This window comes from Lycium barbarum, chromosome 12, assembly GCF_019175385.1.
Source record: "Lycium barbarum isolate Lr01 chromosome 12, ASM1917538v2, whole genome shotgun sequence".
Lineage (NCBI taxonomy): Eukaryota > Viridiplantae > Streptophyta > Magnoliopsida > Solanales > Solanaceae > Lycium > Lycium barbarum.
In genome coordinates, this window is record NC_083348.1 from 101,803,668 (window position 1) to 101,816,185 (window position 12,518).

Sequence of the window (12,518 nt, forward strand, 5' to 3'; positions counted from 1 at the left end):
GCATTCATATTAAAGATATATTTTCTTCTATCTTTGAATGTTGAAATTGTTTCTGTGTATCGTTACAATTTTATTGGATATCCCTAAAAGACAACATTGAATCTATTTCTCCAATTTCTTTCGATTAGGTGTTGCTAATATGCGTTTGTATTAAAATTGAAACAATTGAGCGAGCCCGAAGTTACTAGAAAGAAACATTAGCAGTCGTACATCCCTTGGATGAATGGCAAATTGCTAACGGAAACTTGAAAAAACAATTTTTTTTTTTTTTAAAGATAGACAAAGATGAATGAATTGGATTATTCTAACTTGAAATTATGTTAGTTAGTCCTTCAGAAAAGTGATAAGTTGAGTTACACCTTCAACCTTGCATCAATGACAAAAATGGAAAACTCAAAAAATAACTTTGAACAGTACATGAACCGACTCAACTTTAGCTAGATGTTATGGTTGATAGGTGGAGACAGATTCCTTTCCAAAACAGCTATAGCAAACAGTATACAAGCACAACGTCAAACAAGTACCACAGCCAGAACTCTTTTTTGCATAGTATTAATATGCTCTGTCTTCTTCAATGCGCTTAATCAACATAAAGTATGAACAAATCCCACGTAAAATGAGTCCAACAGCAATATATGTTCACTGATCAGCCAGCCCAACACCAGAATACAGTATATACCCGAACACCCACTGATTTAATGCCACTATCACAACCTTCACAAGTGAAAAAGAAATCATAATCTTGTGTGAGTTTATCTCCCAATTCAAAGTAGATACATCCAGAAGATACTGAATTTATTCAACCATGAAAACAGAACCGGCAACCCATCAAGAAACCGTAATGAAGATGACTCAGAATGAGAAACATACTTATCACCTAACAAGTAAAAGTATCTGCGAAGACATTGCTATGCCTTAAAGCATTTACATAATGACTTGAGGGCTTAAGGAGCCAAATGAGTAAGACAGGCACTTCAGAGAGGGTCAACAACATAAACAGTAAATTCACATTCAATCCAAAACAGTACTAAACACAGATATAGCTACAGAAGTTAGCTTTACATGTCATTGGTCTATGTCCAAAATGAGCCAATCATGGCGAGTAACCTAAATCTAAACAGAACTTTGTGAGATGGGTCCAAGGTAATCACCCTCCAAGCTCACAACTGCTTGGACTTCCTTCTCCGCCTCCACATACCTTGCTCCAACCACAATGAAACGCACCACAGTGTCTTTCTCAATTCTTGACATCTTCTCATTCATAAAGATGGGATTTTCTCCAGGCACATACTTATAGTCCGACATCTTCTGATGAGAGAGGTATACCTTGGTGGTGGGGCCACATCTCAGAAAGACACCGTGCTTCAAGATCTTGTCAACAACCCCTTCCAAGATCTCTCCACGGAATATCTTGAAGGTAACACAGCTGAATTCCACAGGGAAAAGCACGTCACCAGTGTGTTCTCGAACTCTCCCTTCCCCAATCTTCTCCAATGTTGTGACAGCCATAAAGTAACCAAGATTTTTTGAAGCCTTCTTGGAAGCAAAGTCTTCCAAGAGGCGAACAACAATTGCCTTCTGAAGCATTAAGCCTTCAACATTAAGGTTCTCAGCAGGGATTATCACATTCCATGACAACTGAGATTCCAAATACATTTCGGATGACCTGTCACAAATCAAAACAGAGTGGGCAATTACCAAAGGAAATGCGGGGCATTAAAAAGATACCATGCAGTCAAAGCAATGCTTGTATGAAAGTTCAAGAAAATGTTCTGAAATTCATATAACACAACCACAAGAAATGCAGAGCACATTTACTGAAATTAATCAGGAAAAGATTTGTAATCCCTGAAAACATTGTTAAGGTGTAAGAGGTACTGGGTAGGAAGCCGCAAGAGACCAATGGTACATTAAATAAGGATTTGCATGCTGGGTTCTTAACTTGCAGTATCAGCCATCTCTCCCTCAAATAAGTTGCAAAGATTGGCTTGAAACATCAACATAGAAGAGTACACATGATTAATTTTAAGCTGTTCCGTAGTAATCTGCTTGTACACTTCCTTTCTTAAATATTCTGATATTTAGTCATAGCTATTGAGACTTTAATGGGATTAGTTGTTGTATCACTTTAGGATTTGTTGTTGAGTCAATTCCTATATATTCTTCATTTAACATATGAATAAAGTGTGGTTCAACTCATTCTCCATCTACTCTATCATTTGTTTTAAAGTTCACTCCTGTGAGATTTATTTTATTAATCAAGTGAAATGACAAGAAAAATCAGGTCTTACATTAATCAAACCTCCACAAAGAAAGCAACAACTAACAGCCTACAATTGGTTGTAAAGAGTGTAAGAAATAACCTGAATCCTAACTGCTTAGTGTCATAAACAATGAAATATGACTCTAGCCAATAAACCAGTATACAGATCAATTATCCTAGTAAGCTGAATACAAGAACAAAAGGGCTTACAGAGCCCCATTCAATAGTAAGTAATCTCTCGACTTAGTCACTTGATCGTATCACCTTTTACATCACAATCAATTGATTGACGACTAAATTAGGTTTGATTATACCGTCGCCATGGAAGAAAAATAATTTATATTGTCTATACCTATTAGTTGAGAATATTTAAGACAAGTTAAAACTATTATGCTACGTCTTTTGTTTCTAGGAGTGGTTAACAAGATTTATACATTTAAAAAATATAGGAACTTCTAGTACTTTTAATTTGTATTTGCATAACATTGGCATGTGGCGAGTTTAAAGGTAGTAACAAGATTAATAAGAGTTCATATAGCCGACCGCCATTTGTTGGGACTGAGGCATAGTATTGTAGAACTTTAAACACCATCACTACTTCCCCAAGCCATGTTGCTATTATAGGTTACAGAAATAAACAAAATGCGTAAGTACCAGTAAGAAATTCTCAAGATTTAATAAAACATAACTTTGAACATGGCCTAATATCCTCTTTTTTTTTTTATTTGGAACATAGACCAAAATACATGAATTAAATATAGCATATATAGCCCATGCAGCCCTGCAGAACTCCATGGTACTCAAAATCAATGGAGAAGGCCCATGACATGAGAGAAAGTGAAGAATTAAACACCAGAAAGTTCGGGAGAATGCCCAGACCTCACTTGTGGGATTACACCGGGTCTTCTGTTGTTGTTAAAGTTCGGGAGCATGTGAGATTGTTGGAAACTGAGTTGCACCACCTCCGTACATTCTCGGATGCAGCGAGTTAAGGATGAGGAAAGAAAAAATAGTTTTAAAACAGGTGGAAAGAGATTTGGACCCTAAAAGATAGAAACTTAATGGTGGAACCAGCTTAGAACTAAGCAAGTGCTCAGTTGCACAGCCATTACAAGATGAACTTACAAGTCCCAGAAGCAGATGGTATGTATTTAAGGCTGGATTATCCTACAACCAGCTTCAAATAAACATAGGGTCATAAATATTTTGAAGAATACAGTAGCATCACATAAGGAGGTGAACAAATTGCTTGAGAGGGAAAGCATTCTGCCAATGATGCATAGGGTTTCGACAAATCTGAGCACAACAAGGAATTGCAGCTAGTAAGGTTCATCTATGGGTTATTTCGATGCTTCATATCTATTTGGCATGAGTAAAATGTTTTCAGATAAATATTTAATCTTGTCGTACTATCATTTTGTAACTTTTGGCTGGTAATAGAAGTAAGTGATAAGCACCCTTCGCAAAAGACAATAGGTGATTTCTTCCCATATGTCCAAGCTTTCTTGGACATAGTTACCCGGTATCTGTGCTGGTGGGAGGTAGCAAGTAACCCATGGAATTAGTCGAGGTGCATGCAATAAACAAAAAGTAGGTGATAAGTAGCAATCACACAAGTAGTGTAGGCTATAAGGAGAATACAATAAGTGATAGTTTTGAGCACTAAAAGCTGACAATAATGTCTAAGTGCTAATTTAAAATACTTTTGAGCGCTAAAGGTTGACAATTATGTCTAAGTGCAAATTTAAACTATAGACGTAAGAGTTCTGACATTTACAAAATGAAACAGTTTCCATAGCTCAACATAACCAAAAATGGAAAATGAATTTGCTATGGAATTTTTTATTTTTTATTTTTGCCATACCAAATACAACTGACTCATGCTTCACTCAGTGCCAGGAAAAAACACAAAATCCAGATTCTACATTTTTTTATCAAGGCCTTTATAACGAAGTAACGAGCAATGCTGTTTTTTCTCTCTATAATTAAAGACCAATGATCCCTCTGTTTGGATGGTTGTTTCACGTGGTTCATTAATGTACAGTATGGTATGGTACAGTATGGTGTTGTATTGTATTGTACTGTATTAATGAACACAATGTTTGGATAGACTGTATCATTTGTTGTGGTTTAATAACATTTGTATTGTTTGTTTTGACTGTATGGTACTGTATAATAACTTGTAAGTTTACTAAAATACCCTTAACTCTTAATTAGAAATTAGTTTATATATATTAATAAAACTCAAGTAAAGAACAAAACAGGAACTTTAAAAAATAAGTAGGTAGTGAGTGGGAGTGGTGGAGGGGTGGGTGGTGTGAGGTGGGTGGTTGTGGGATGAAGGTGGGGTAGTGGGTGGTAAGGTGGGGGTGGGGGTGGGTGGTGGTGAGGGGTAGTAGGTAGCGGTGGTGGAGGAGTGGGTGGTTGGGGGATGAGGGTGGGGATAGTGGGTGGTAGGTGGGGGTGAGTGGTTGTGGGGTGGGGTTAGGGGGTGGTGAGGTGGGGGTGGGTGGCAGAGGAGTGGGGTAGTTGGGAGTGGGGGTGGGGTGGGTGGTAGGGTGAAGGTGTGGTGGGAGTGAGTGGCGGGGGTGAGGTGGGCGTGAGTGGTAGGGTGGGGTGGATGGTGGAGGGTGGGGCAGGGGTGAGTGGTAGCGTGGGGGTGGGGTGGGGTGGATGGTGGATGGTGGATGGTGGATGGTGGAGGGTGGGGTATAATGGAGAAATGAAATATGTAACCACGGAAAAATCACCAAATCCGTGGTTACAAAAATTGGGACTTTTCATGGTTATATAACCATGGGATGAACCACGAGTTTACAACACCATACCACATAATTTTAAGAACAATGAAAACAAACATGGTTTCATAGAGAACCATACATTAATGAAACACGGGAAACCACCATCCAAACAGGGGGGAAAAAGTTACTCACTTTGACCCAATTTATGTGGCACGCTTTCCTTTTTAGTCGATCACACAAATAACTAAAGTTTGTTTTATAACACAAATTTCAAAAGTTTCTTTTTCTTTTTTAAACTTTGTGTCAAGTCAAATAGTGTCACACAAATTGGGACGGAGGGAGTAAAACATACCGCAGCTTGACTAAGTGGAAAGATTTAGTAAACAATTTCAAGTTTATGACTTTGATGGCAACTACTAAAAATTGAAAATAGGAAGTAAAAGTCTTATATTTTCCCCTATTTCATGAGAATGTTGTTGGTCTTGTATAAACAAATGTCATAACATAACATGCAACAAATTTGCATTATGAAATAAGAAGTAGTAAATAAGAAAACAGCTCACATTTCTTACTCTATTCTAGTATTTGGGGAAAAGGAATTAGGGTTTTGTATGACGAGATACTGAGAGAAAAAAAAGAACTTACAACTTGGAGTCGCCGGAAAAGATATCGGAGAAGTTCGCCGGCGAAGCAAGTTATGAAGAAATTGCACGGTTTGTCCTTCAAATGGACTGCACTTTAATTTTTGCCGGCTAGTTTTTGATACGGAAAAGGGACAAATAAACCCCAGTACTGCGAGAAATGTGCTAAAATATACCCTTCGGTATACTTGCTGTACAAATATGGCTTTGTTGTTATATCATTGCTTCAAATATACCCCTCGTTATAATTTGAGTCCAAATATACCTTTATCGTTATATTATTAGTTCAAATATATCTCTCCTCTGTTAAAATTGTCTAAGGTGGACATTAAATCTTACGTAGCACAGACATTTAATGAGATGAATGTCACATGGCATGTCACCTCAGCACCCTAAATTCATTTCACCCCTCCCCTCTATTTGTTCTTTCACCACTAAAATTTCCTTACCCTATGCTACCTTGGACAATTGTAACGAAGGAGGGCTTTATTAAACCAATTGTATAACGACAAGTGTATATTTGAACCGAAAGTATAATGAAGAGTATATTAAAATCATTTTTCATAGTACAGGGGTATATTTGTTCCTTTTCTTTTTTTAATATTATAATATAAAAATATAAACTTATGCGCGAAAAAATTATGTGGGATAAAAATTAAAGACCAACAAAATAGGGACAAAAGTGTAAGTGACGGTCGAGCAAAAGTGGGTTGGTGGACTTTAAACGAAGAAGTGGACTGAGGGAATTGTCCAGTTCAAGCCAATCAAATGATATTTCATTTTATTTTTTTTTGGGTAATACGCAGGAATGCCCTTATTTTGGGGTGGTCTTTAATTTTTGTCCATTAAATTGGTGGTCTTTCATTTTTGTCTTTAGCTAGAATCTTTTGGTTTCGGATTCGAACTTCTACTCAGTTAGAAATTAAAAAAAAAATTACAAGGTAGAATTTGAATTGGAAAGGTAGAGATTTGCTTGCAAAATTTTTGCCTGATCAAGAGAGTTTTGCCTTCAGACATGGGAGAGTTTTGTCTTATATCTGAAGGTAAAACTCTGTGTTAAGGCCTAACTTTGGCTCGAACAGGCTTAATTTTACTACAAAATTCTACCTTCCGAAGTTGTCTTTTTTTTTTTTTACTGAGTCGGGGTTCGAACCCCAAAACTCATGGTATTAGGCGAAAGGGGCAAAAATTAAACACCAGTGCCTTTGAAGAGCACTCTGCACAAAAAATTGTTTTTTGGCGCGGAATGCCCTTCAAAGGCACTGGTCTTTAATTTTTGCCCCTCAAATTTAAAATCTTTAATTTTTTTCCCTTCGCCTAAAATCCATGGGTTCTGGGTTCCAACCCCCGCTTAGTCAAATATTAAAAAAAATAGGAAGGCAGAAATTTGTAGCAAAGTTAGGCCTATTCGGGCAAAAGTTAAATCAAGCAGAGGTTTATAAAATTCCAACTAAGTCAAAAAAAGAATTGCTTTAAGGTAGAGTTTTGCCTTATGCCTGAAGTTAAGGCAGAATTTTGCCTTCACTAGAAGGCAAAACAACTCTGCCTTGCGATTTTTTTAAAAAAAAAAAAATTGATTGAGCCCTCAAATCCGAAATCAAGAAATTTTTAGCGTAAAGCAAAAATTAAAGACCAGTGCCTTTGAAGGGTAATGTGCAAATGACCCATGATATTTAGGCTCCGTTTTTAACCTCACTAAGCCACTTCCTTAATGTCCACGGGCAATTTGCACGATTGTCCCTATTCGGGGGTGATCTCTAATTTTTGCCCCTCAAATTGCTGGTCTTTAATTTTTGCCCTTCACATAAAAAATTTGGGTTCAGCGATCGAACCCCCGTTCAGTTAAAAATTTAAAAAAAAATCGCAAGGCAGAGTTTGATTACAAATTCTACCTTATCAGGCAGAGTTTCAAATTTTACCTTAAGACAGAATTTGACTGCAAACTCTACTTAAGGCAGAGTTTTGCCTTCAGGCATAACGCAAAAAAAAAAAAAAAAAATTACTCAGCTAGAATTTTGCAAAACTTAAGGCATAACTTTTGTTTGAATAGGCCTAATTTTGTTATGAAACTCTGCCTTGCGAAATATTTTTTTACTGAGCCGGAGTTCGAACCCTAAACCTCGGGGTATTAGGCGAAGGGCAATAATTACAGACTAGCAATTTGAAGGATAAAAATTAAAGACCATTGCCTTTGAAGGTCAATCTGCGCAAAAAATACAATGTCCAATTTGCACGATTGCCCTTCAAAGGCACTGGTCTTTAATTTTTGCCCCTGAAATTGTTGGTCGTTAATTTTTGCCCTTTGCTTAATACCCCGAGGTTCTGGGTTCGAACCTCGGCTTAGTAAAAAAAAAAAAAAAAATCACAAGACAGAGGTTTGTAGCAAAAGGCCTAATTTTGGGTAAAAGTTTGCCTTAAGACAAACCTCTGCTTGAATAAGCCTAATTTTGCTACAAACCTCTGTCTTGCAAAATTTTTTTTAACATTTGATTGCGCGCGGCTTCGAACCTAAAACCTATGGGTTTTTAGGCGACGTTAAAAAATTAAAGATTTCAAATTTGAGGGGCAAAAATTAAAGACTAGTGTCTTTGAAGGGCATTCCGCACAAAAAAAATGCCAAGAAAAAGCTAGAAGGTATTTGGGCTTGTCCAACTTCAAACATATTGTCCCAATTAGATTCCGCAGGGTCGCCTATTTCAAGTGGTGTGACATATACTGAAAGAAACACAAATAAGATTCTTTTAGCTTCAAGACAAACCTCTATATCCTATGCTCACCAATGTCTACTGAATAATTCCATCATGACTCATGGCTCCTGAAGTAATGGTATCGAACTTTTTCGATTTGATATTTGATATCTAATTTAATTATCAATTATTGAATTGTCGAACTCGAACTTTAAAAATGCCGAATCCGAACAGTTACCCCTACTCCTAACAGGCTCTCCTTTGAGCTTTCCCAATCCCATGACTCCACAATTTGACCCGCAGTTGACCCGCAGAGTCATGCTCAGGCCCCAGCCATCCCAAACCAAACAAAAAACACATACACAACATGCTTGTAGTTCATTTTAGCGCATAAGTAAACCGGGACTTATTTCAGCAATATTTCTACTATATTAGAAGCACTGGATGGTGCACTTTTTCGTCGTCCGTTTGTGGGTCCAAAAAAATTATGGGCTCACATATTAAACACAAATCAACCAATATTAAAAAAAAAAAAGTGTAGTCCCCATATTAAACACAAACCAACCAATATTAATTTCTACTATATTAGAAGCACCGGATGGTGCACTTTTTCGTCGTCCGTTTGTGGGTCCAAAAAAATTATGGGCCCACATATTAAACACAAACCAACCAATATTAAAAAAAAAAAGGTGTAGTCCCCATATTAAACACAAGCCAATCAATATTTAAAAAAAAAAAAGTAAAAAAAGTGAAACCCACCATCTCCAAATTCACGGAGAAAAAAAAAAAGTGAACCCCATATTAACAAAATCAAGCAATATAAAATAATGTGAATCCCATATTAAAAAAACAAACAATGTAAAAAAAAAACGTGCAGACTTTGTATTCGTAGCAAACACTAATATAATAAAGTTTTAGATACGGAGCACAAACTATAATGTTATATTAATCGTGTTTTGAACATTAAAAAAAAAAGTAAAAAAAGGTGGAACCCGCCATCTCCAAACTCACGAGGAAAAAAAAGTGGGCCCCATATTAACAAAATCAAGCAACATAAAAAAAAGTGAATCCCATATTAAAAAAACAAACAATGTCAAAAAAAAGGGGCAAACTTTGTATTCGTAGCAAACACTAATATAATAAAGTTTTAGATACGGAGCACAAACTACAATATTAATTGTGGGCCCACATATTAAACACAAACTAACCAATATTAAAAAAAAAAAAAAAAAAAAGTGGAACCCACCATCTCCAAACTCAAGGGGAAAAAAAAAAGTGGATCACATATTAACAAAATCAAGCAATATAAAAAAAAGTGAATCCCATATTAAAAAAACAAACAATGTCAAAAAAAAAAAAAACAGATGGTGCACTTTTTCGTCGCCCGTTTGTGGCCCAAAAAAATTGTGGGCCCACATATTAAACACAAGCCAACCAATATTAAAAAAAAAGTGAAACCCACCATCTCCAAATTCACGGAGAAAAAAAAAAGTGAACCCCATATTAACAAAATCAAGCAATATAAAATAATGTGAATCCCATATTAAAAAAACAAACAATGTAAAAAAAAACGTGCAGACTTTGTATTCGTAGCAAACACTAATATAATAAAGTTTTAGATACGGAGCACAAACTATAATGTTATATTAATCGTGTTTTGAACATTAAAAAAAAAGTAAAAAAAGGTGGAACCCGCCATCTCCAAACTCACGAGGAAAAAAAAGTGGGCCCCATATTAACAAAATCAAGCAACATAAAAAAAAGTGAATCCCATATTAAAAAGACAAACAATGTAAAAAAAAAACGTGCAGACTTTGTATTCGTAGCAAACACTAATATAATAAAGTTTTAGATACGGAGCACAAACTACAATGTTAATTGTGGGCCCGCATATTAAACACAAACTAACCAATATTAAAAAAAAAAGTGTGATCCCCATATTAAACACAAACCAAATAATATTAAAAAAAAAAGTAAAAAAAGTGGAACCCACCATCTTCAAACTCAAGGGGAAAAATAAAGTGGACCTCATATTAATAAAATCAAGCAATATAAGAAAAAGTGAATCCCATATTAAAAAAACAAACAATGTCAAAAAAAAAAAATTGTGCAGACTTTGTATTCGTAGCAAACACTAATATAATAAAGTGGAACCCACCATCTCCAAACTCACGGAGAAAAAAAAAAGTGGACCCTATATTAACAAAATCAAGCAATATAAAAAAAAAAAGTCAATCCCATATTAAAAAAAAAACAATGTCAAAAATAAAAACGTGCAGACTTGTATTCGTAGCAAACACTAATATAATAAAATTTTAGATACGGAGCACAAACTACAATGTTATATTAATCGTATTTTGAATATTAAAAAAAAAAAAAGTGGAACCCACCATCTTCAAACTCACGGGGAAAAAAAACTGGGCCTCATATTAACAAAATCAAGCAATATAAAAAAAAAGTGAATCCCATATTAAAAAAATAAACAATGTCAAAAAAAAACGTGCAGACTTTGTATTTATAGCAAACACTAATAATAAAGTTTTAGATACGGAGCACAAACTATAATGTTAATTGTGGGCCCACATATTAAACACAAACCAACCAATATTTAAAAAAAAAAAGTGTGGTCCCATATTAAACACAAACCAACCAATATTAAAAAAAAAAAAAAAAAAAGTGGAACCCACCATCTCCAAACTCACAAGGAAAAAAAAGTGGACCCCATATTAACAAAATCAAGCAATATAAAAAAAAGTGAATCCCATATTAAAAAAACAAACAATGTCAAAAAAAAAAAAAACGTGTAGACTTTGTATTCGTAGCAAACACTAATATAATAAAGTTTTAGATACGGAATACAAAGTACAATGTTATATTAATTGTGTTTTGAACATTAAAAAAAAAGTAAAAAAAGCGGAACCCACTATCTCCAAACTCACGGGAAAAAAAAAGTGGACCCCATATTAACAAAATCAAGCAATATAAAAAAAAAGTGAATCCCATATTAAAAAACAAACAATGTCAAAAAAAAAATCGTGCAGACTTTGTATTCGTAGCAAACACTAATATAATAAAGTTTTATATGCGGAGCACAAACTACAATGTTATATTAATCGTGTTTTTAACATAGTATGTATATATATATATTATATGCATAAAAATAGTGCAAACTAATAATGTTCAAAAGGATGAGCCCCATACTAAACAACACCAAGCAATATAAAAAATGGACCTCATATTAACAAAATCAAGCAATATCAAAAAAAAAAAGTGAACCCCATATTAAAAAAAATAATGTCAAAAAAAAAGAGCAGACTTTGTATTCGTAGTAAACACTAATTTCCAAAGTATCTAATTAAGTCAATAATGATGGATTCATTGCCACGTGCGTATCAATCCATTAGTGGGAGCAAATGAAACTGTTTTTCTTCAAAAAGTTAAGTAGTCAAACCATACAGTTTTCTTTCTTTTTTTATATTAGCCTGAGATCTAATCTAAATATTAAACTATTGTATTTGCTATTCCGCCATGTCATTTATTTGTTATGTTCACTAAAATAATATACTTAAAATATTTATATTTTAAAATAAGATAGAATAATGTGAAAAGAGATTAATGTCGTGAAAAAAAATATATCAAATAGAGATCAACTAATGAATAAGGTAAATTCGTCAAATTATAATTCTAATCGACGTTTTCTTAAAAAAACATGCAAAAGACAACATGACAAGTAAAATGAGCTAAACCGAGAATATTTACCAAAAATTAAAAAATACTATTTCGTCGTTTAAATAGAAAATCAATTTCTACTTTGTTTCGTTTTAAACATATAAAATTAATTTAATAATTTGAATTAGAATTATCCAAATCAAAATTTAATAAAAAATAACAAGTATTTTACACCTTTAAATTAATCGAATTAAAATTAAAAGTATCAACTGATGCTTAAATATTGCTATTATTTTATCTCAAAGAGAGAAAAATAGTTTCCTTTTAAATAAGTTTTCTCTTTTAAAAAATATTAATAAATTTTCCGATTTTGTATTCATAGCAAACATTAATATAATAAAATTTTAGATACGAAGCACAAATTATAATGTTATATTAATCGTGTTTTGAACATAATATATAGTGTATATATATATAATCACTATTCAAAGACAACTACATACACATAGATGCACTA

At 34.3% G+C, this 12,518-nt stretch overlaps 1 protein-coding gene across 2 annotated transcripts; it reads right to left on the bottom strand.

Annotated features, from left to right (window-relative positions):
- Positions 1-984: 984 nt before the first annotated feature.
- Positions 985-5,805, bottom strand: LOC132623490 (DNA-directed RNA polymerase V subunit 7-like). Of its 2 annotated transcripts, none has more exons than XM_060338253.1 (2): positions 5,650-5,805; positions 985-1,666 (listed from the first exon to the last, which is right to left on the bottom strand). In XM_060338253.1, the coding sequence occupies exon 2, from the start codon at positions 1,654-1,656 to the stop codon at positions 1,114-1,116; it is 543 nt and encodes a 180-aa protein (XP_060194236.1). In that variant the 5' UTR covers positions 1,657-1,666; positions 5,650-5,805; the 3' UTR covers positions 985-1,113. The 2 variants fall into 2 exon arrangements, with proteins under 2 accessions (XP_060194236.1, XP_060194235.1); XM_060338252.1 differs by lacking the exon at positions 5,650-5,805 and adding an exon at positions 3,143-3,979.
- Positions 5,806-12,518: the final 6,713 nt, after the last annotated feature.

Excerpts from the sequence above, each read along its gene's own strand:
- LOC132623490 (XM_060338252.1), bottom strand. The coding sequence starts at position 3,195 with ATGCTCCCGAACTTTAACAACAACAGAAGACCCGGTGTAATCCCACAA. Across the intron at positions 1,667-3,142 it reads GGTGTAATCCCACAAGTGAG|GTCATCCGAAATGTATTTGG; the intron begins GTCTGGGCATTC and ends GATTTGTGACAG.